Here is a 19,957-nt window from a genome sequence, read left to right as displayed (position 1 = left end):
GACACAGGGAGGAGGTGGAACCGGCTGGGCTCGCGGCTGGGCGGGCAGGAAAGCCAAGCAAGGACCCCTCCAATGGCTTTGGCCAGGTGCCAGGGGCGAGGTGGCACCAGGGGAGGCGTGCCACCAGAGGCGGGGTGACACCAGGCTCTGGTGTCCCCTCCGAGACTGATCCCCGGCCCAGTGGCGTGCTCAGTACCCTGCGGGGATGCTCCCTTGGGACACCCCGGGATGCAGGAAGCTGGGGCACGGTGCCACCATCCTCGCAGGCACATGGCAGTGTCTGCCCTAATGCCAGCGCCCCGGGGTGAGCCTGCCCCCTCCACAGCCCCCGACCCACCTTAACTGGGTGTTACTGGAGAAACGCCAGCACCAGCTGCGCCACCAGCCCTGGCTTCCCTCCCTCCACGCGGGATGCGGCACCCCCGCAGTCGGGGCACGGCCATCGGGGGGTCCCGGAGCCCCCTTGGAGCAGCCGCCGCAGCCGGGGCTGAGCAGGACCGGGCACGGCCCCGCAATGGCCTCAGACCTGCGGAGCAGCCCCCGGGGCTGAGCACCTCCGGCTGCCAGCCGTGCCCGGAGCTCTGCTGGCGGCCGTCCCCTGACTGTGTCCCCAGCGCCACCGTGTCCCCTGGCCACCCCTCCTTGTCCCCGGCCGGCGCAGGGTGCTGTCCCCGTGGGACCGGGGAGGAGGAGGGGGGGTCCGGGTGCGGCCGCCCCCGGAGCTGCCGCCGGTCCCTGCCGCGTGTCCCGGGGCCCCGGGGCCGCTCCGGGATGCTCGGGCTCGCAGTGCCCTCTGGTGACCGCGGCACGGCGGCCCGGACCGCCGCCCCCGGCGAGGGGACCGGGGACTCGGTGGGGCTGGGGGAAAACACGTCCCGCAGGGGAGCAGAGCTTCAGCTCGGCCAGCAGGACCTCCGAAGAGCACCCGGTGCCACCGCTGCCCTGGGCGGGGATATCCCACACCGGGCCGGGCTGCTCCAGCCCCGTGGGGCGCCCACGCCTCCTCCAGCTTCTCACCGTCTCCCCCACAACGCCTTTCCTCCGTTTATCCGATCTAAACGCACCCTCTTCCAGCTGAAAACTGCTTCCCCTTCTTCTGTCTCTACAGCTCCTGGCGAAAGCCTCTCTCTGTCACCCTTCCAAGATCCCTTAGGTATCACCAGAAGGTTTCCTCCAGGCTGGATGGCCCCAGCTCTCCCAGCCTTTCCCCACAAGGCAGATTCCTCCAGCCCCCTGAGCATTTCCATGTCCCCCCCGGACCCGCTGTGGCTCATCCAGGGTTGCTCTGTCCCAGACCCATCTGCCACTGGTGGAGCGCTCCGTGCTCCATGCAGCAGCTTCCTTTGGATTTTGATGATCCTATCTCTTCCTTTGGGTCACCCCAAAGTTTTTCTATCCTGGGCAGCTCCCCTCACCACTCCTGGACTTTCTGGCAGGTCCCTGGGACATCCATGCTGCCCACAAAATGTCCTCGGGGGGTGGCTCTGGGCACCCTCCACGCTGTGCCGCGAGTGGGTGGTGGCACGGGCAGGAATGCTCCAGGCTAAAACCCTCCTGGAAAGGCAAAAAGGACATTTGGGGCAGCTGGGACCGTGGCGGGCTGCGCAGAGGCCGGGGGTCCCTAGCCTGTCCCCACACAGCTTCCCATCCCCCCCGGCTGCGTGGGGAGCTCGCCCGCCCCGCCGAGCACCCGAAGGAGCTGCGGCTGTGGGAGGCACCCACCTTGTCTTTAAAAAATAGCTCAGGAGCCTCAGCTCAGCTCCCAGCCCATGCCTGGGGACCTGCAGGGAGCTCCTCTCCATGGAACCCCGCTGGCTCTGTCCCCTCGCAGTGCCCAGACCCCCAGGCTGGTGTCCCTGAGAGTGGCAATGTGCCCTGGGGAGCTCAGGGGGCTGCCGGGAGGGGACACACGGGGGAGGGTCCCCAAGGCAGGGCAAGGGTCCCCAAGGGCAAGGTGGGGATCCCCAAAGCAAAGATGGGGTCCACATGTGCAAGCAGGGGTCCACATGGAAAGGAGGGGATCCCATGGTGAGGTGGGGTCACCATTGAAAGGTGGGGGTCCCATGGCAAGGTGGGGGTCCCATGGCAAGGTGGGGGTCCCATGGCGAGGTGGGGTCACCATGGCGAGGTGGGGTCACCATGGCAAGGTGAGGGTCACCATGGCAAGGTGGGGTCACCATGGCAAGGTGGGGGTCCCATGGCAAGTTGGGGGTCCACACTAGTGGGAGAAGGTTCCCAGGAAAGGATGAGGCTCCCAGCAGCTGGAGGAGAGTCCTCATGGCTGGCTGAGAGTCCCCACAATAAAATGAGGGTCTCCAGAGTGAGAAGAGTCCCAATGGTCCCGCAGCAGTGTGGCCATCCCCAGCTCCATGTGAGGATCCCCACAGAAGCCTGAAAGCCACCACGTCCTCGCCCACCCTCACCCGCACGTGGCCTGGATGGGGGGAACCTGAAGGGGAATCAGATCCTTGGCAGGGAAGAGCTCCGAGCCCGGCGGGGTCAGCACAGAAGGGGCCGAGCCCGGGGCTGGCAGCGCGGTGAGCCCAGGCTGGACAGACCCCCCTGCTCCCCCCCACCGCCGGGCCCCGTCCGTGCATCCTGCGGGGCAGCGAATGGAGCTGCCTATTGATTCGCAGCCCGGGCTAAAAATAACTTTCAACTCTTCATCCCGAGCTGTGAAAAATCCCCCATTGCTAGGCGACGGGTTACCGGGAGACAGCGGCGCTAGGCGACGGCGGTTGCTGCGGCGACGGCCCCGGCGCACTGCGGTCCAGCCGGCCCCGCCGCTCCCGCCGGCCCCGCGATGCTCCCGCGGCACCGGCGGGGCTCGGCCCGGGCTCCCGGCGCCGTGGGGACAGGCCGTGTGGGGCAACGGGGCTCAGGAGGCTTGTGCTGGTGACCTGTGGCTGTGGGGTGAGGTGGGGTGAGCAGCACCCCACGTCAGGCACCAGGGTGCGGGTACCTTCTGCACTGGTGGCACCCCTGCTGTGTCCCCTTCCTCAGGGACACAGACACACGTGGAGTCTCCTCTTTGCCAGTGATGAACTCCCCTTGAAGGAGTTTTCAGCTTTCCTGGCATGAAAATGTCCCCAGGACATGGGGCTGCAACAACTTGTCCCCTCTGAGTCCTGGAGGTGGCAGGGGTTAATGACAACGGGCCTGTGCCAGGACCAAGGGGACATCAGGGACCACGCAGGTCCCAGTGCCTCCCAGTGCCTCCCAGTGCCTGCCAGCCCCAGTGGCACTTGGCCTGCTCTGGGTGCAGAGTGCATCCCCAAGGGCTGCACCACAGCCTTCGCTCCCAGGCTGCTGCTGGGCAGTTCCCCTGGAACCCCTCCTTGGGGAGCAGGCACGAGGGACAGGACACTGCTGGGGGGACAAGGGACTGTGGGGGAAAGACCTGCAGTTCCTCAGGACACACGTGGCACTTGGATGAGGCCATGGATCCACACAGCCCTACAGCCACTGTCCCCTTCAGCATTTGTCACCCGCTGGGCAGGGTGTGCTGAGGGTGTGAGTGTGAGTGTGAGTGTGAGTGTGAGTGTGAGTGTGAGTGTGTGCACAATCTCCTCCCCGAAGCCCCCTCCCAGCTGCCCGTGTGAAACCCAACCTGCCTTATAAATAATGGAAGCAGGAGGCAGGCTCTGGATGCAGGCAGCTCCCTCAGCCTCCCCAGGGCCGGACCTGCTGCTCACGTGGGGCCGTGCCAGGGGAAGGCAGAGAGGATGGGGTTAAATGTGGCTGCTCACCAGTTCCCTCCAGTCTGGGGAGCAGTGGTGAAGCTGGGCCCAAGCTGGGGGGGGGGGGGTGGGTGTGTGGTGAGCTGGGCTGCTGGGGCATGGGGGACAGCAGTGGGACAAGCCCAGCAGTGCCAGATGTGTCTTGGGTAGGTGATTCCCCCCCAGATGTGGGCACAGCTGCCTGGCTTGGGTGCCTGCTGCCCCTGGGGGTGCTGGGGCAGTGTCCGGTGTCACCGCTGTGCCCCAGGGGCTGTCAGCAGAGCCTGAGGTGGCTGCCGGGCTGAGCGGGGTCTGCAGCAGCATCTGCACCAGGATCTCCAGCCTGCCATTCCCTGCTGGGGAGAGAACCAGAGCAAGCATCTGTCTGTCCTTCCAGCCTCCCGTCCATCCCACCATTCAGCCTTCCAACCCTCCCTCCCTTCATTTCTCCATCCGCCCCATCCCTCCATCCCTCCCTCAATCCCTCCATCCATGCCTCCATTTCTTCTTCCACCTCTCCATCCCTTCCTCCCATCATTCTTCCCTCCATTTCTTCATTCCTCCATCCTCTCCAACCCCTCCATCCTTATTCCTCCATTCTTCCCTCCATCCCTCCACCTCTCCATTCATCCTTCCACCCCTCCATTTCTCCCTCCAATCCTCCCTGCATCTCCCCATTCTTCCCTCCATTTTTCCATCTCTCCTTCGATCCTTCCACCTCTCCATCCCCCCTCCATCCTTCCATCGCTCCCTCCATCCCCCATCCTTCCACCCCTGCATTACCCACCCACCGCCCCTCTCCCTGCACCCCCCGCTGCCAGCCCAGCCCTGCCCGCTCCCCCCGCACCGTTCCCGGTGTCCCGCGCCCTCACCTCGCCTCTCCCGGCGCCGCCGCCGCTGCTTTCCCGGCGCGCTCCATTCCCGCTGCCGGTGGCCGTGTCCCTTTAACAGCCTCCGCCGGTGACACGCGTGTGCGTGTGTGCAAACGCGCGTGTGCGTGTGCTCCCAGCTCCCTGGGCTGGCTGGCAGCAGGGCCCCCCTTCTCCATCCCCCCGGATCCGGATCCGGCCCCATTCCCCCCCTCCACTCCCCGCTTATTTTTCCTGTTGTTTCGCGGGGTTGGGGCGGGGGCCGGGCGGGATCCGGCCCCTTTGCCAACGGGGATTTTTGGGGGGATTATTCGCCGCTTTCTTCCTGGTGGGATTTTTTGCTGCAACCGAAAGAAGACGGGCACAAGGCATGGCATGAGCTTCGGGAGACGGGGCTGGAGGTAAGAGCCGCTCGGGAAAACCCTTCACGACACAAAGCCGGTGCCGGGGTCGATGCCGATGCCGGGGTCGGTGCCGGTGCCTGTTCTACCGGCACCGATACCGGCACCGGCACAGGCACCGCAACCACCCCCAGCCGCATCCCGCATCATGGAGCCGCGTTATATAACGGCAGCGGAGCCGGCCCGGCCCCGGGGCTCCGGTCCGGTGCCCCCCCTCCGCCCCCGCCTCCCGGTAGCTCAGCAGAGGATGGTGGTCGGTGTGACCCTCCCCCGCCCCAGTGATGCTGCCCCCTCCGCCCCCTCGCTCTGGGGAGGGGGTGTGGGGGGTGAGGCGATGTGCTGCGTGTCCCCCCCGCCCCGGCATGGCCGGATCAGCGGGTGGGCAGAGGCAGGAAAGGGGACCAGGTGGGTCCCGCGGGACGCAGGGCGGCTCTGGGATGGAGGTGCGAGGGGATCGCGCTGTAAGGACACGGTCTCCCCAGTGTGGGCTTGATGCTTTCCCTCTTCCACCTCTGCTGCCAGCCTCTAAAATTCTTCTTGTCCTCCCTGGTGGCACCGCTGGCATCCCCGATGCTGCATTCAAACACCCAAACGCCCCAAAACCTCGGTGTGGCTTCCTGTGGATGCAAGGTGACGCCAGCCAAGGGATGGGGGGACAGGGGCAGCCTGCCCCATTCCCAGAGCCCAGGGGATGGAGGAAGGGGAAGGCCCTGGCCGGGATGGGGCCGAGCTCCACAGCAGGTCCTGCAGAGCAGCACGGGGCCATGGATCTCCCATCAGCCCACGATGGGAACCCGGGGTTTGTTTTGGTGGGGCAGAAGATGGGGACGGGCAGAGGGATCAGGGCGTGGGGTCGGGGACCAGGCAGACTCGACCCCACGGAATGGCTGGGGCTGAGCATGGCTGGGGGAAACTGAGGCACGGGGTTCTGGCAACAACCAGCTAGATATCCCCAAGGTCTGGGCCATGTGGGGGTCCAGGGGTGCCATGGGGCGCTGGGCTGAGGTAGCTCTGCTTCTTGGGCACCTGCCGGTGCCTGGGCAGGGGAGGCCAGAGCATGGAGTCCCTGCAGCAGGGATTCTCCTGGCAGACCCTCTCCATGCCCACCCTCTGCCCAGGGTCTGGGGGGGTCTCGGGGCCCCTGCACAGCACCCCGAGGGGCTCAGCACACAGCAGGCTGGGAGCAGCGGGCACAGAGTGAGCACTGTGCCGTGCTGGCATCTCCCCTCCTCTGGAAGCTGGGTGCTGATTTCACTCCGGCTACCAGGAAGAGGGAGGGAGGTGGCTTTGGAGTGGGGAGGACTCGCTCAAGCATCCATTTTTAATGAGCTAGATATCTATTTTTCCCCGAGCTGGCTTCCCCCACATCGATCCATTGCCTGCTCCCCTCCCCGTGCCAGCAGCTCCACGGCAGAGGGGAGCAGCAGGACAAGCACCCCTGGCAGTGGGACCCTCCTGCCTCCCCAAATTCCTGGGGAAGGAGTGACCCTCACTTGGGCCAGGGTGAGGTGAGAGTGGGGAAAGGATTCCCTTGTCCCCTCCAGTGGGGTCACAGCCGTGTTGACCATCCTGTGGGGAGGCGGCCAGACAGAAGGACAGCTGGAGTGGGAGCACTTGGAGTTGGGAGGTTGGATCCTGCCCCTCTGCTCTGCAGATTTACGCTGTGCCTGGCTCAGCATCTGGCAGCTCCATGGCAAAGCCACATCGTCCTGCCTGTAGCTGTGTCCCCATCTCCATCTCCTGCTGCTCCCCAGCAGTGCCTGTGCAGGAGGAGCCGCACCGGAGAGGAGAGAGGGAATTTGGGAGGCGAGTGGGTGCTGCTGGTGTGGGAGGGAGCAGGATTGGGTGTGCAGGCGAGCAGAGCTCCTTGGCAGCATCCCACCCCCTGCCAACCTCTGCCCACCTGCCACGGGGACCAGCCACGTGTGCTGGGTGCTCCAGGGCTGGCGGCTCACGGGAGGAGCTCGGGGCTGAAGAGGACAGGGTTTGGGGAGGGCACAGGCCAGCAGAAGCTGTTTTTCCAGGGTTTCTCCCTGCTGGAGGGATGATCCCTGCCCAGCTCTTGGATAAGAGAAGCAGAAGGCCAGGGGCTTGTGCTGGGAGCAGGATCAGAATGGTGCCTGATGTTTTTTGGAGCCCGTGCTGACATTTAGCACCCACAGCACACCAAATCAAGGAGTGCCACGGCTGGGCACTGCCCGGCTGGTGTCCACCAGCCTCGTGCCAAGGGCCCCTGCTTTACCCCAGCTCCCAGCCGGATCCCTGAGCCCAGGGGCAAAGGGGCATCAGTGCTTGTGTGGCTGTCGCCGTGTCTGGAGGGATGAAGGGTTTGGGGAGGCACAAGTCCCAGCAGCACCTGAGGAGCACATCCACACCCTGTGCTTGGAGACAGCTCTCCTGGCTCCTCAGGGGATCCTGCATTTCACCCCTTCCCGGGCCCAGGAGGGGCAGAGGAAGGGCTTGGGACACGCTGGGAGCTGTCACTGGGCTCTGGCTGGGCTTGCAGCGAGAGGAGGCCAGGCTGGGTAGGATCCAGCACATGAGGAGCTGCTCCCTCTTCTCCTTGCCTCGGGCAGCGGGAGCAGGGACCAGCTTGGCTTAAGCACGAGCATCCTTCCATGGGGTGAGAGTGAAGATGCCCAGAGGAGGCTGGAGGGGAAGGGAGCAGGGGTCCAGCTCTGCCCTGAACCTGTCCCCCCTGTACTCCTCTAGAGTGGGGGATTCCTCCCAAGGGGACAGGGGGCTGCCTGGAAAAAGGGGACAGGTCAGAACTTGCTGTGTCTGGGAGAAGGGGGTTTAGCAGAGAAGTGAAAGCTGCTGCAGGAGGGGCTGGGTGGTTAGAGGGAATCCTGCTGGTTGGAAGTTTTGCTCGACCAGGCTTGGGGCTGGAGGGCTGAGGGCTGGGGGACAGGAGCTGCATCTCCCAGTGCTCCCAGTGCTCCCAGTTTTCTCAGCAAAGCCCAAAGCGGTGGGGACCTGAGCAGAGCTTGGTGCTGGCACCTCAGACAGCTTTTCCCAACTCCCTGGGGATGGGGCCAACCCTGCCAAGCCTGAGCCTGACCTCTGTGGGACCTGAGAGACTGCAGTGCTGGGGGTTCCTATCGTGACAGCTCCTCTGCTTGGCCATGAGCTGCAAGCCAGCTGAATTCACCAGTCTGCCCAGCACTGGGAGCAGCCCCCAGCAATGGGACTCAAACCAGACATTTCCCAGACCCTCCTAAGCCTCTTTGGCCACCGCGAGGTGGGATGAGCTCCTTGGCACCGCTGGGAGCCATCAGGGGAGTGGGAAAGCTGCGCTCAGCCCTTCGGTCTCCCCAGGAGCCCTCAGGGCAGCCCCAGGAGGGAGTTTCCCAGCTCCCATCACACAACCAGCAGGTCTCCAGGGCCAGGTGGAGAGGCAAAGCCCTTCCCTAGCCTGAATTCCTGGATTGTGCAGCAAGGAAAAGCAGCACTGAGTTGGGAGCTGTGCACCGAGCCTCTGTCCCAGCTCACCTGTGTGAGTGCAGGGCTGGAGCACAAATCCACCTGTGCACGCACACACAGACAGGTACAGCACGTCCCTCCCCAAACACAACCGCTGCCCTGCGTCTCCGGGGGAGCCTCCAGAGTCCTCAGCGGCCGCTCTGCACTGCTGGCTGACCCGAGCCCTCTGAAGGGCCGCGGCCGGGGGCTGGGCTGGCACACCGCTCAGAGCCCGGCCGGTGCTCGGATCCCGCGGCACCGGAGCCGGGGCGGCTGCAGGCGGCGGAGCTCTGCAGCGGGATGCCTTTATCGCCGCCGTGTGCCCCGGGCAGAGCCGCCGGGACCGCCGGGCACGGCCGGGGAGCCGCGGGCCGCGCATCCCCGGGGCACCGGACAAAAGGCTCGGCGGCGCGGCCGGCACGGCGCTCCCGGCACGGCGCTCCGCGGCGGGCGGGTCCGCTCCGCCCGGAGAGAGACTTGATTTGCTGCATTAGTAAAAATAGACGGGCTAATGAATTCAGCTGATGCAACCCCGGCAGCGCGGGCACGGGCGGCAACGGCGGCGCCTGCGCCGGTGTGAGTGTGTGTGTGTGTGTGTGTGTGTGTGAGTGTGTGTATGTCAGTGTCAGTGTGAGTGTGTCAGTGTGAGTGTGTGTATGTCAGTGCGAGTGTGAGCCGTGGCTTGTGCCAGCCCCCCCGCTCCCCGTGGCTGTGCGGCTCCGCGTGTGCGTGTCTCCATCCCGTGGGTGTGTGAGTGTGAGCAGGCAGCGCTGCCCGCTGGCTCCGCCGGCTCTGCCACCCGAAACCCTCGGCAGCAGCTCTGGGTCCTGGCAGGGCCATAACAAGGCCCGAGGCGGGCTGGGGCCGCAGCGGGGGCTGCGGGGACCCGGCGGGGTGGCAGCAGCGCTCGCGGGGGGTTTGTGGGGCAGTCACGGATTCTCCCGGGATCTGCCGGGGCGGTAGCAGGTCTGCCTGCTGGGAGGATCTGTTGGAGCAATACTGGACCTTCACAGAGCCCTAGAGGGGGGATGTAGGCTCCCTTACAAGGACCTGGTGCGGCAGGAGCGGATCCTCCCAGGGCCCGGCGCGACAGGGCCGGATGCTGGCAGGGACACGGGCGCCGCGTCCTTGCGGAGCGCCGCTGTCCTCGGTGCTGCCGGGGCCGCTGTCCTCGGTGCTACCGGCACATCCCTCTGCCCTCGGTGCTACCGGCACATCCCTCTGTCCTCGGTGCTACCGGCACATCCCGCTGGCCTCGGTGCTACCGGGCACATCCCTCTGTCCTCGGTCCTACCGGCGCATCCCTCTGTCCTCGGTGCTACCGGGCACATCCCGCTGGCCTCGGTGCTACCGGGCACATCCCGCTGGCCTCAGTGCTACCGGGCACATCCCTCTGTCCTCGGTGCTACCGGGCACATCCCGCTGGCCTCGGTGCTACCGGGCACATCCCTCTGTCCTCGGTGCTACCGGGCACATCCCGCTGGCCTCGGTGCTACCGGGCACATCCCTCTGTCCTCGGTGCTACCGGGCACATCCCTCTGTCCTCGGTGCTACCGGCACATCCCTCTGCCCTCGGTGCTACCCGGCACATCCCGCTGGCCTCGGTGCTGCCCCAGCAGGGCCGGGATCCCGGGGGCTCCCATGCCGGCCAGTCCGGGCTGTCCCTTGGCCTGTGGCTGTCGCACAGCTCAGCCCCGATCCTGTCTGATCCAGGAGCCAGGGATCTCCAGGCAATGCACAAACAGGGTGGCTGATGGCCCTGCCCGTGTCTTAAGGCCTCATCCCTCCTCACTACCACGTGGAGATAGTAAACTCGCCAACAGGTTGAGCAAGCTCTGTCTTCCTGGCATCCCAGCATCCTCATTGTCTGCGCAGTGTTTGTGGTGACAGGCTCTCAGACCCCGGCTTTCTTCTCTCTCCCTGCGTCAAATCCTCCCCCCACCGCTGCATCATCACTCGCCGTGGGTGACAAACCCCTCCAAACCTCTCTGCCAGTGACGTAGCCTGTGAAATGTGCACCCTGGAGTGGATCCGGGAGGCTGAAGGGCTTTGGCCTTTGCTTTTGTCAGGTTTTCTCTCGTTGGGCTGGGAGCTGGCACTCCACTGCTGGGAAACGCTTCCCCGTGAGAGAGAAAAGGGGGGCTGGGACAGAGGGGGGTTGCAAATCTGGGCCCATCCTGTGGGACCCCAGAGCAAGGATGGTTCACCAAGTGCTGAACAATCCTGATGAAGATGGTGAGCTTGGCCCAGTCATGCGATCTGCAAACAGTGAGATGACAGGGAGAAGGGGAAGGGACAAATCTCTGCTCTCCTGCTGCTTTGCAGTGGCCAAAAAGTATATGGAGGTGTTTATGGAACTGATGGAACATCTGGGAGGGTCTATATTGGCACCTCCAAGGCAGACACCTTCGGGTTCGTCTGTCCATCCGCTGTCTCTGGGCTGGGAGTGCCTGGGGAGGCTCAGGGTGGGCTCAAGGTGTCCCTGCACTCAGCAGCTCTGACCTCCAGGGCTTGTGGGAGCTGCACGTTGGACATCAGAGCAATGTGGCCTCAGCCCTGGGCTGCAGGAACTGCCTGGCTGCAGGCCGGGTCCTTCCTGTGGCACGGGAGGGCAGATGCCAGCACTGCCCCTTGCTGCCAGGCACAGCAGCTATTGGACCCTGCTCCCCTCCCAGCCCGTGCCCACCATCTCCACACTGGGGTCTTTCCCCAAGCACAGTTCCATGCCTGGGGGTGGTAGGAGCACCCAAATTCTTCCCAGCTCATCTCCCCAGAGAGAAATTCCTGCCTGGCTTCCCTGCATCGCTGCCCAGATCCTCCTGTGCCCAGAGACTCGATTCTCTGTTCATCTTTCTATTGGAAGTGACTTCCAGCTCACTCAAGCTTCGGGATTTCTGTGCTCTGTTCAGGCAGCCTGAGCTCCCTGGGCTGCGGGCCTGGCTCAGCTTTCCAAGGAAAGCTGCTGAACCCCCTGAGCCCCCTGAGCCTCCCTGAGCCCCCCTGAGCCCCCTGAGCTCAGCCTCAGGAACCAGCCGAGCTCCGAGCTGCTTGGATGTGGTGCCAAAATCTCCTGCTGGCTGCATGTGAGTCCGGCGACTTGTCGGCATCTGTCTCCTCCTGTGACTGTCCCCTTGGGCTCCCGAGGCCCAGGGCTGCCCCTGTGCCACCACCTGCCCTGTCCCCGGGGCCAGCCAGCGTGCCCAGCGGCTCCGGCTGCGGGCTCGGTGCCACCTGCTAATTATCTGTTTGGATTGGTGCTCTGCGGCTGTGAGACACCCCGGTGCACGTTCTGTTTACTTCCCTAATTGCTGCCAAGCGCCGAGCCGCTGGTTTCAAGTTGCTCTCTCCTCTCCCCTCCCCTTCTCCTGCTTTCAGGCGGATTTAACACATGTCCAAGCACCGGCGGCCCGGCTCCGCCGTCGGGCGGCGGGAGCGGCGCCAGGCTGTCTGCACAGGGCTGGGCTCGTCCCCGGGGCTGCAGCTCGGCGGAGCCGCCCCCGAGCCGGGCGGGCTGCGGCCGCTCCCGCTGTGCCGGGAACCGGGTCCTCGGGAGGCGCCGTGTGCCGCGCGTCCCGCGGGTGCTCCAGACGTGCCACCGGCACCTGACTGCGCTTCCGAGCTCTTTTTTGGGTGGCTGCTCCGTCCCTGGCTGCTCCAGGAGAGTTGGATGAGGCCGGGGATGCTGTGAGAGCGAAGGGGATGGGCAGCAGGGGGTCTGGCTGCATCCTGCTTCCAGGCTCGGGGACCACGGAGCTTGGCCATGAGCAGGATGCCCTTCTCTCAGGGCCATCAGGGCTTGACTTTCTCCATCCCAAATCAAGCAGCTATAATAATTCCCTTGCTTTAATCTCGGGTCTGGGAAGAGCTGGCAGCCAAGAAGGTCCTCAGCTCCTGTCACTGATGGATGGATGTGCCAACCACCCCTTGGGGCTTCAGGGCCAGCTCCCTGTCCCCTGCTCCGTGCACTGGGAGCTCCATGCGTTCAGCTCCTTGTGCCCCCAGGGGTATCCAGGATCAGATTTTTGGCAGGGTTTGGCGTGGCATTGGCACGCAGGCTGCGGGCAGGGCAGGCAGCAGTCGGGCAGGGCCCTGTGCCAGGCCCGGGCTGGGCAGGGGGAGGGGGCTGAGCCCCCATCAATAATTCATCTCCATATTTATAGAGGGAAATGCGTTGAATAATGGATGGCAGGCGTGGCAGGGCCCTAGGGAAGCCGGCCCTGCTGCCACTGCAACATTTTCTGGCCCGGTTTGCCGGGTGCTGCCCGGCTGCCAGGGGCTCCACAGAGATCGGCAGCACTACGGCTGGCACGGGCTCACTGCTGAGGGCTTGGCTGGCATGGTGGGCACGGGCAGCTCTGCTCCTCTGCCTCTGCCCGCTCTCCTCCACAGAAATGCACCAAAGGCTGGAGCCCCTCTGCTCTGGCTGGCAGAGCTGGGGGTGCTCACCTGGAGAGGAGAAGCTCCAGGGAGAGCTCAGAGCCCCTGCCAGGGCCTAAAGGGGCTCCAGGAGAGCTGGAGAGGGACTGGGGACAAGGGATGGAATGACAGGACACAGGGAATGGCTCCCACTGCCAGAGGGCAGGGATGGATGGGATATTGGGAAGGAATTGTTCCCTGGCAGGGTGGGCAGGCCCTGGCACAGGGTGCCCAGAGCAGCTGTGGCTGCCCCTGGATCCCTGGCAGTGCCCAAGGCCACTTGGAGCAGCCTGGTCTGGAGGAAGGTGTCCCTGCCCATGTCATGGGTGTGGAATGAGATGAGCTTTAAGGTCCCTTCCAGTGCAAACCAGTCTGTGGATCCTTCTCCGACTGCCATCAGCCGTGCTGGATTCTAGGCTCAGAGAGGCATGTGAACGACCAGGGATAAATCCCCACCCATCCCTCATCACAGGGGGACGCCAGGGCTATGCAGCTTCTGGGAGGACCCTGCTCTGTGTCCCAGACATGTCCCCTCTGTGGCTGTGTCCTGCAGCCTTGCACCACCTGGTGCCATGTGCCACCCTGCTGAGGGCCCCCAGGATCTCCCCCGTCACTGGTGCCACCACCTCCCCCAGCCATGGCCACCCCCCTACCAGACCCAGAGCCCCTCACCCCACACCCCTGTGTTACAGAGAGACCTGTGGAAGATGTCGAACCCGAGAAACGGCGACACCAAGCCCCCATGTTTGCCCCGCAATGGACTGGTGAAGATCCCCACGCAAGCCAACGGCCTCGGCTCCGCCAGCATCACCAAAGGCACCCCTGCCGTGAAAAACCGCCTGTGCCAGCCTTCCTCCGTGCCTGCCATCCTCAGCCCGGCCTTAGCCCACCGCAGCGACCTGCCCATCCCCAGCCTGGCCTCCCCGCTCTCCTTGGCCACCCTGGCCAGCATCTCCTCCCCTCCCGGCGCTTCCTTGGTGGGACTGAACGCGAGCGAGGGCTCGGAGCAGCCCTCTCCGGAGCGGCTGCCAGGCTCTCCCTCGGAAAGGCAGCTGGCCGTGGACGAGAAGATCCTCAACCGCTTGTTCTGGTACTTTTCGGCGTGCGAGAAGTGCGTGCTGGCGCAGGTGTGCAAGGCATGGCGGCGGGTGCTCTACCAGCCCAAGTTCTGGGTGGGCTTGACGCCCGTCCTGCACACCAAAGAGCTCTACAACATCCTGCCCGGTGGAGAGAAGGAGTTCGTCAGCCTGCAGGGCTTCGCCGTCCGCGGCTTCGATGGCTTCTGCCTCGTGGGCGTCTCTGACCTGGACATTTGTGAGTTCATTGACAACTACCCCCTCTCCAAGAAGGGGGTCAAGTCCATGAGCCTTAAGAGGTCGACCATCACAGATGCAGGGTTGGAGGTAGGTGACCCTGCTGAAGTGACCGGGGTGGCTGAGATGTGCTGGTGGCGGGTCGGTCCCCGTGGCCTTGGGGACACACGCACGGGCAGAGCTTTCAGTGGCCACAGTGAAGGAGCAGGAAGGTGGCATGGGCACCCCACAGGTGCTGGCAGCCTGTGGCCAGGGCAGCGGGGTGGGTGCAGCCCGTGCAGGGTCAGGGGGCTGTCGGGGCTCCATCCCTGCTGCCTGTGGGTGCTGCCAGGAAGGCAGGGCCAGGTGAGGTGGCCGTGCTGCTGGGTGGTGATGTGGCAGTGGGTGACAAGCCCTGGGAACAGGACATTCCTGCCTGGCTGGCTGCTCCCCAGCAAGGGGGTCACCTAAGTGAGGGGCTGAGGGCCAGAGATGGAGCAATTCAGGGAAGGTCCCCACTGAGGTCCTTGCCCTGTGCCATGGCCAAACACAGCACCAGCTGCTCGTGGGCACATCTCACCCGATGTGAGTTCCTGTGCTGGGAGCGGGTATCAATCCCAACCCTGCCAGCAGCACCCGGGGCTGCACCCAGGGGTCCCTGCCTGTCCCCTCCCATTCCCCACTGGTGCTGGCGTGTCCCAAGGCAGGCATTGAACCCATGACAGGGAGGTCCCAGGGAGAAGACCGGACCCAGGCAAGTCTGGGAGCGGTGGGAAGAGCCACCCAGAGGGAGCTGGGATGGGGGCACAGGGGTGCACAAGGGTGGGTGGCAGCACCTGGCACGGCCTGACCCCCTGCCCCTCGGCAGGTGATGCTGGAGCAGATGCAGGGCGTGGTGCGGCTGGAGCTGTCGGGCTGCAACGACTTCACGGAGGCGGGGCTGTGGTCCAGCCTCAACGCCCGCATCACGGCGCTGAGCGTCAGCGACTGCATCAACGTGGCCGACGACGCCATCGCCGCCATCTCGCAGCTCCTGCCCAACCTCACCGAGCTCAACCTGCAAGCCTACCACGTGACGGACACGGCGCTCGCCTACTTCACCGCCAAGCAGGGCTACACCACCCACACCCTGCGCCTCAACTCCTGCTGGGAGATCACCAACCACGGCGTGGTCAACATGGTCCACAGCCTGCCCAACCTGAGCGTCCTCAGCCTCTCGGGCTGCTCCAAGGTGACGGATGATGGCGTGGAGCTGGTGGCCGAGAACCTGCGGAAGCTGCGCAGCCTCGACCTGTCCTGGTGCCCCCGCATCACTGACATGGCCCTGGAGTACATCGCCTGCGACCTGCACAAGCTGGAGGAGCTGGTGCTCGACAGGTAAAGGGCCGTGCTGAGCCGTGCTGTGCCGTGCCAAGCCATGCCATGCCATGTTGAGCCGTGCCGGTCCATGCCATGCCATGCTAAGCTATGCCAAGCCATGCCGAGTCATGCCGTACCGTGCTGAGCCATGCCATGCCGTGCATGCCATGCCATGCCACGCCATGCCAAGCTGTGCCGTGCCATGTCACCCCATGACAAACCATGCCAACCGTGCCAAGCCGTGCCATGCTGAGCCACGCTGGAAGCAGAGGGTGCAGCTTGGGGGCCATGGTTTGGGGACACCCATGGGTGACCAGCTGGCCCTGACACCCCGTGTCCCGGCAGGTGCGTGCGGATCACCGACACCGGCCTCAGCTACCTGTCCACCATGTCATCCCTGCGGAGCCTCTACCTGCGCTGGTGCTGCCAGGTAGGTGTGGAACACGGCTGCGCCCGTCCTGGCTCAGCACGGCAGAGAGGGCATGGTGGCACCTCCCTGGGGACGGGCCATGAGCTCAGGGCGGGCTCCCGGGGCTGGCTGAAGACCCCAAGACTGGGTGCCAGGAAGCAGAGAGCTCCTGTGAGCTCAGCAGGACTCAGCCCTGGCACCCTGACCCTGCATCCTTGCCCCAGCACCAGAATCCCCAGACCCGGTACCTGCTGCAGGCTCCCTGCCCTGGCTCCCCTCCCTGTCGCACAGCCCAGACCCAGCACCCAGCCCTGCACCCAAAATCCTGCCCCAGCATCCTGCTGCAACATCCCACATCCTGCTGAGGCTGCCCTCCCCAGCGCCCAGCTCCCTGCAGCCTGTCCCATCACAGGGCCAGCCTCAGCACCCCGCTTCAGGTTCCCAGCCCTGCCACCCGTTCCCTCCCCCAGCTTGGCAATGCTGAGCCCTGGTGCCGTGCTTGTCCCCGCTGTCCCCTGCTCATCCCCATCCCATCTTCTTTTCCAGGTGCAGGATTTTGGCCTGAAGCACCTCCTGGGCATGGGCAGCCTGCGCCTCCTCTCGCTGGCTGGTGAGACCCTGACCCTCTGTCGGGGACCAGAGACACCACAGGGCTGGGGAGGCACGGGGCATGGGGACAGACAGAGCCCTGGGGACAGCCTGGGGACAGCCAGCAGGCACCTGCACCCAGCCCAGCCTGTGGGGAGAGACGCAGGGCTGGGCTCTTGGGGTGCACTGTTTTTTGGGGTGGTGGTGTTTCGGGAGCTATGCTTTTGCAATTCAAGTTTTCTGGGGTGTTGGGTTTTGAGGAGCTAGGGGACACTGCTTTTTGGGATGCTTTAGTTTTATTTTTTTTAATACTGGCCCTTTGAGATGTTGGGTTTTTAGGCTGACCTTGGGGTGCAGGTGTTTCGGAGCACTATTCTTTAGCATGCTGGTTTTCTGGGTTCTAGTGGGTGCTAATTTTGATGGTCTTGGTATTTTGGGGTGCCGGTGCTTTAAGGTACTGGTTTTTGTGTGCATTTTTGTGTGTATTTTTGAGTGCTGCATTCTTTGGTTGCTGATCTTTTGAGTGATTTTTTTTGTACTGTTAGGGTTTTTGGGGTACATTTTTTTAGCACGCTATTTTTTTTTGGGTCCTGTGTGCTGAGTTTTGAGGTGCTGGGATTTTGAGGTCCTGATCCTTTGGTCCTGTTTGGGGGGATTTTGGCGTTTTGGGATGTCGGTGCCTTTGAGATGCTATTTTTTGGGATGCTGTTTTTTGAGGGGCGCTGGTGTTCTGCGCTGACAGTGCGCCCTGTCCCCTTGCAGGCTGCCCCTTGCTGACCACCACGGGGCTGTCGGGGCTGGTGCAGCTGCAGGAGCTGGAGGAGCTGGAACTCACCAACTGCCCCGGGGCCACCCCGGAGCTCTTCAAGTACTTCTCCCAGCACCTCCCGTGCTGCATGGTGATCGAGTAGCGCCGGACCCGGCCCACCCCGGCCGCCATCGCCCACCCCATCTCCCTCTGGCTGCTGGGGGATTCGAGAGACGCCCCCGATTCCAACCGAGCCCGGACATCCCCCCGCATCGACGCCCCCGAGGGGCGCGGGGCTCCGGGGGGAGATGGGGGCAGGCGTCGCCCCCGGCCGGAGCCCCCCGGCTGCCATGTAAATTCCCCCCCGCCGCCATCGCCCGCGCTCGTCCCGGTGTCCTGCCAATCCCTTCGGACAGACGAACGGACATCACGGAAGCCCAGAGTGGGAAGGCGACGCTGTGTGACCCCCCCCACCCCGGCCGCATCCTGCTCCCCCCGCCCCGGTGCCGAGCGGGCACACGGCCCCGCCGCCAAGGATGCTCTGGGCACCGAGGATGCTCCCAGGGATGGGCCAGAGGAGGATGCTTATTTTTGGGTGGCGGCGGAGGTTGGATGGGTCCCCTCACGCCCCTGGAGCGGGTCACCGAGCTCACCCCCCCACCTCCCCGTGCTGCGTGTCCCCTCCAGCCCCCAGCCCCGCCTCTGGGGCGCTTTCTCCCGGTGAATAGGATGCCCCTCTCCGCCCGCCCGCCGCCCTCGCATGCTCGCTTGCTTCAGTCTCGTGCTACGGCAGGTTTCGGGGTACCCGGGGGGACGGTGACAAGTGACAGCCCCACTGAGCCCCTCCACGCGGCTTCGCCCCGGCCGGATCCTGCCCCGGGAGCCGGGCTCCCCTGGCGAGCATCCCCCGCCGCCCTGGGGACCCCACTGCACCCCGCGGGGCTCTGGGGGTGATGCCACCGCCGAGGAGCGACCCATCCGTCTGGGATGGGACATCCCGGGGGACCAGGGCCGGGTCTGAGCCACCGCGGCAGCGCAGAGAGACCACAGGAGGTGGCACCTAGGACCCACTGCCACCGCCACCGCTCTTCCAGCTGAAAAGCCATCGCCTCGATACCGGCGGAAAGCGGGGCACCGGGGGGACCCTGGGCCGCGCCGAGACAGGACCGAGCCGGCGCGGGGCTGGGGTGCCCACGGGGACCCGGCGCGGGAGGGGCTCGGTGGCCCCCGCGGCATTGCCCGCTGCCACGGCAGCCGGGGGAGGAGCGTGGGCATGGATATGGACACGGACACGGGCACGGACACGGGATGGGCACGGACACGGACACGGACACGCTTTCGGTTTGTTTTGCCTTTGTACCGGCCGGGAAGGAACTGCTGCACCAACTGCCGCCTCCGCTCCCTGCTTTGTCCGAAACGCCCCTTTCTGACCCCAAAATGGCGCAAAGTGGCCCTGGAAGGGGTTTTGGGGGTCCCCGGGGCTACGGGACAAGGTGGCACTGCTGGGGCCTGGAGCACCCTGGCACGGGGGTGGAGGGCTGCCTGCACCCCCAAACCCTGCAGTGTCCCTGGGCGCCGGGGCCAGGCAGGACAGCGGCACACAGAGGGTCCCCCCACCCCTGCAGGTGACAGCAGCAGTTTTGGGGTGCCATAGCCCTGCACAAGCCCCTGGTCCCGGTTATACTGACGGCACCCATACCCTCCCCTGCACCCCCCATGGCAGTGGTCCCCATACCCCCTGCACCCCTACTCCCCTGTGCACCCCTATATCCCTCCAGTGCATCTGTACACCACCAATGCACCCCACATCCTCTCGACACCCCCATTTCCCCCCCTGCAGCCTGACCCACAAGGCTCCCACAGACCCCTGACCCCCACTTATCCCCTTGCTTCCCCAACCTCCATGCACCCACATCCCTCTGACACCCCTAATGCCCTGGACCCCACATCTCCCTGGCACCCTCTCCAATGTGCCCCAAGCCCCCCAGTGCACCCACACACCCCTGTGCACCCCTGAAACACCCCAGCTCACCCTACACCCTCAATGCACCTCATATCCCCTCGGCACCCCCATTTCCCACCCTGATCCATAATGCACCCCACATCCCCCTAAACCCCATTTTCTCCTGCGCTCCCAGTCCCTCTGGGGTGCCTCTCTGCCATCCCCGTTCCCCCCGGATCCCACATCTCCCGGACATTCCCACCCCTGGTAACACCCCGGAACCCCCTGGTACTCTCTCCTCCTGCCCCCCCCCAGTCCCCAGTACAGCTCCTACCCCTCCCACTCCATCCCAGCGAACCCCCACTCCCAGTGACCCCCTCGGGGTCCCCCTGCACCCCGGCCCCCGCACTGCCCCGATCCCCGGGCTCCGTGCCCGCCCTGCCCCCCGATCCCCAGGCTCGGTGCCCCCCTGTCCCCCCGATCCCCGGGCTCCGTGCCCGCCCGTCCCCCCGATCCCCGGGCTCCGTGCCCCCCTGGCCCCCCGATCCCCGGGCTCGGTGCCCCCCTGTCCCCCGATCCCCGGGCTCGGTGCCCCCCTGTCCCCCGATCCCCGGGCTCCGTGCCCCCCTGTCCCCCGATCCCCGGGCTCCGTGCCCCCCTGCCCCCCGATCCCCGGGCTCGGTGCCCCCCTGTCCCCCCGATCCCCGGGATCGGTGCCCCCCTGTCCCCCCGATCCCCGGGCTCCGTGCCCG

At 65.3% G+C, this 19,957-nt stretch overlaps 1 protein-coding gene across 1 annotated transcript; it reads left to right on the top strand.

Moving 5' to 3' along the window:
- Positions 1–4,856: 4,856 nt before the first annotated feature.
- FBXL16 (F-box and leucine rich repeat protein 16) lies at positions 4,857–18,649 on the top strand. Its single transcript, XM_021529676.4, has 6 exons — positions 4,857–4,989; positions 13,560–14,270; positions 15,028–15,536; positions 15,864–15,948; positions 16,474–16,537; positions 17,278–18,649. The coding sequence occupies exons 2-6, from the start codon at positions 13,575–13,577 to the stop codon at positions 17,424–17,426; spliced, it is 1,503 nt and encodes a 500-aa protein (XP_021385351.2). The 5' UTR covers positions 4,857–4,989; positions 13,560–13,574; the 3' UTR covers positions 17,427–18,649.
- Positions 18,650–19,957: the final 1,308 nt, after the last annotated feature.

Source organism: Lonchura striata, chromosome 14, assembly GCF_050655825.1.
Source record: "Lonchura striata isolate lonStrDom1 chromosome 14, ASM5065582v1, whole genome shotgun sequence".
Classification (NCBI taxonomy): domain Eukaryota; kingdom Metazoa; phylum Chordata; class Aves; order Passeriformes; family Estrildidae; genus Lonchura; species Lonchura striata.
Note: the sequence above shows the minus strand (reverse complement) of the source record. Positions and strands in the feature narration are given on the sequence as shown.

Bases quoted from the DNA above. Each gene is read 5' to 3' on its own strand.
- FBXL16 (XM_021529676.4), top strand. From the start codon at position 13,575: ATGTCGAACCCGAGAAACGGCGACACCAAGCCCCCATGTTTGCCCCGC. The intron at 15,537-15,863 runs GTAAAGGGCCGT...GTGTCCCGGCAG, and splicing joins GAGGAGCTGGTGCTCGACAG to GTGCGTGCGGATCACCGACA. The intron at 15,949-16,473 runs GTAGGTGTGGAA...CTTCTTTTCCAG, and splicing joins ACCTGCGCTGGTGCTGCCAG to GTGCAGGATTTTGGCCTGAA.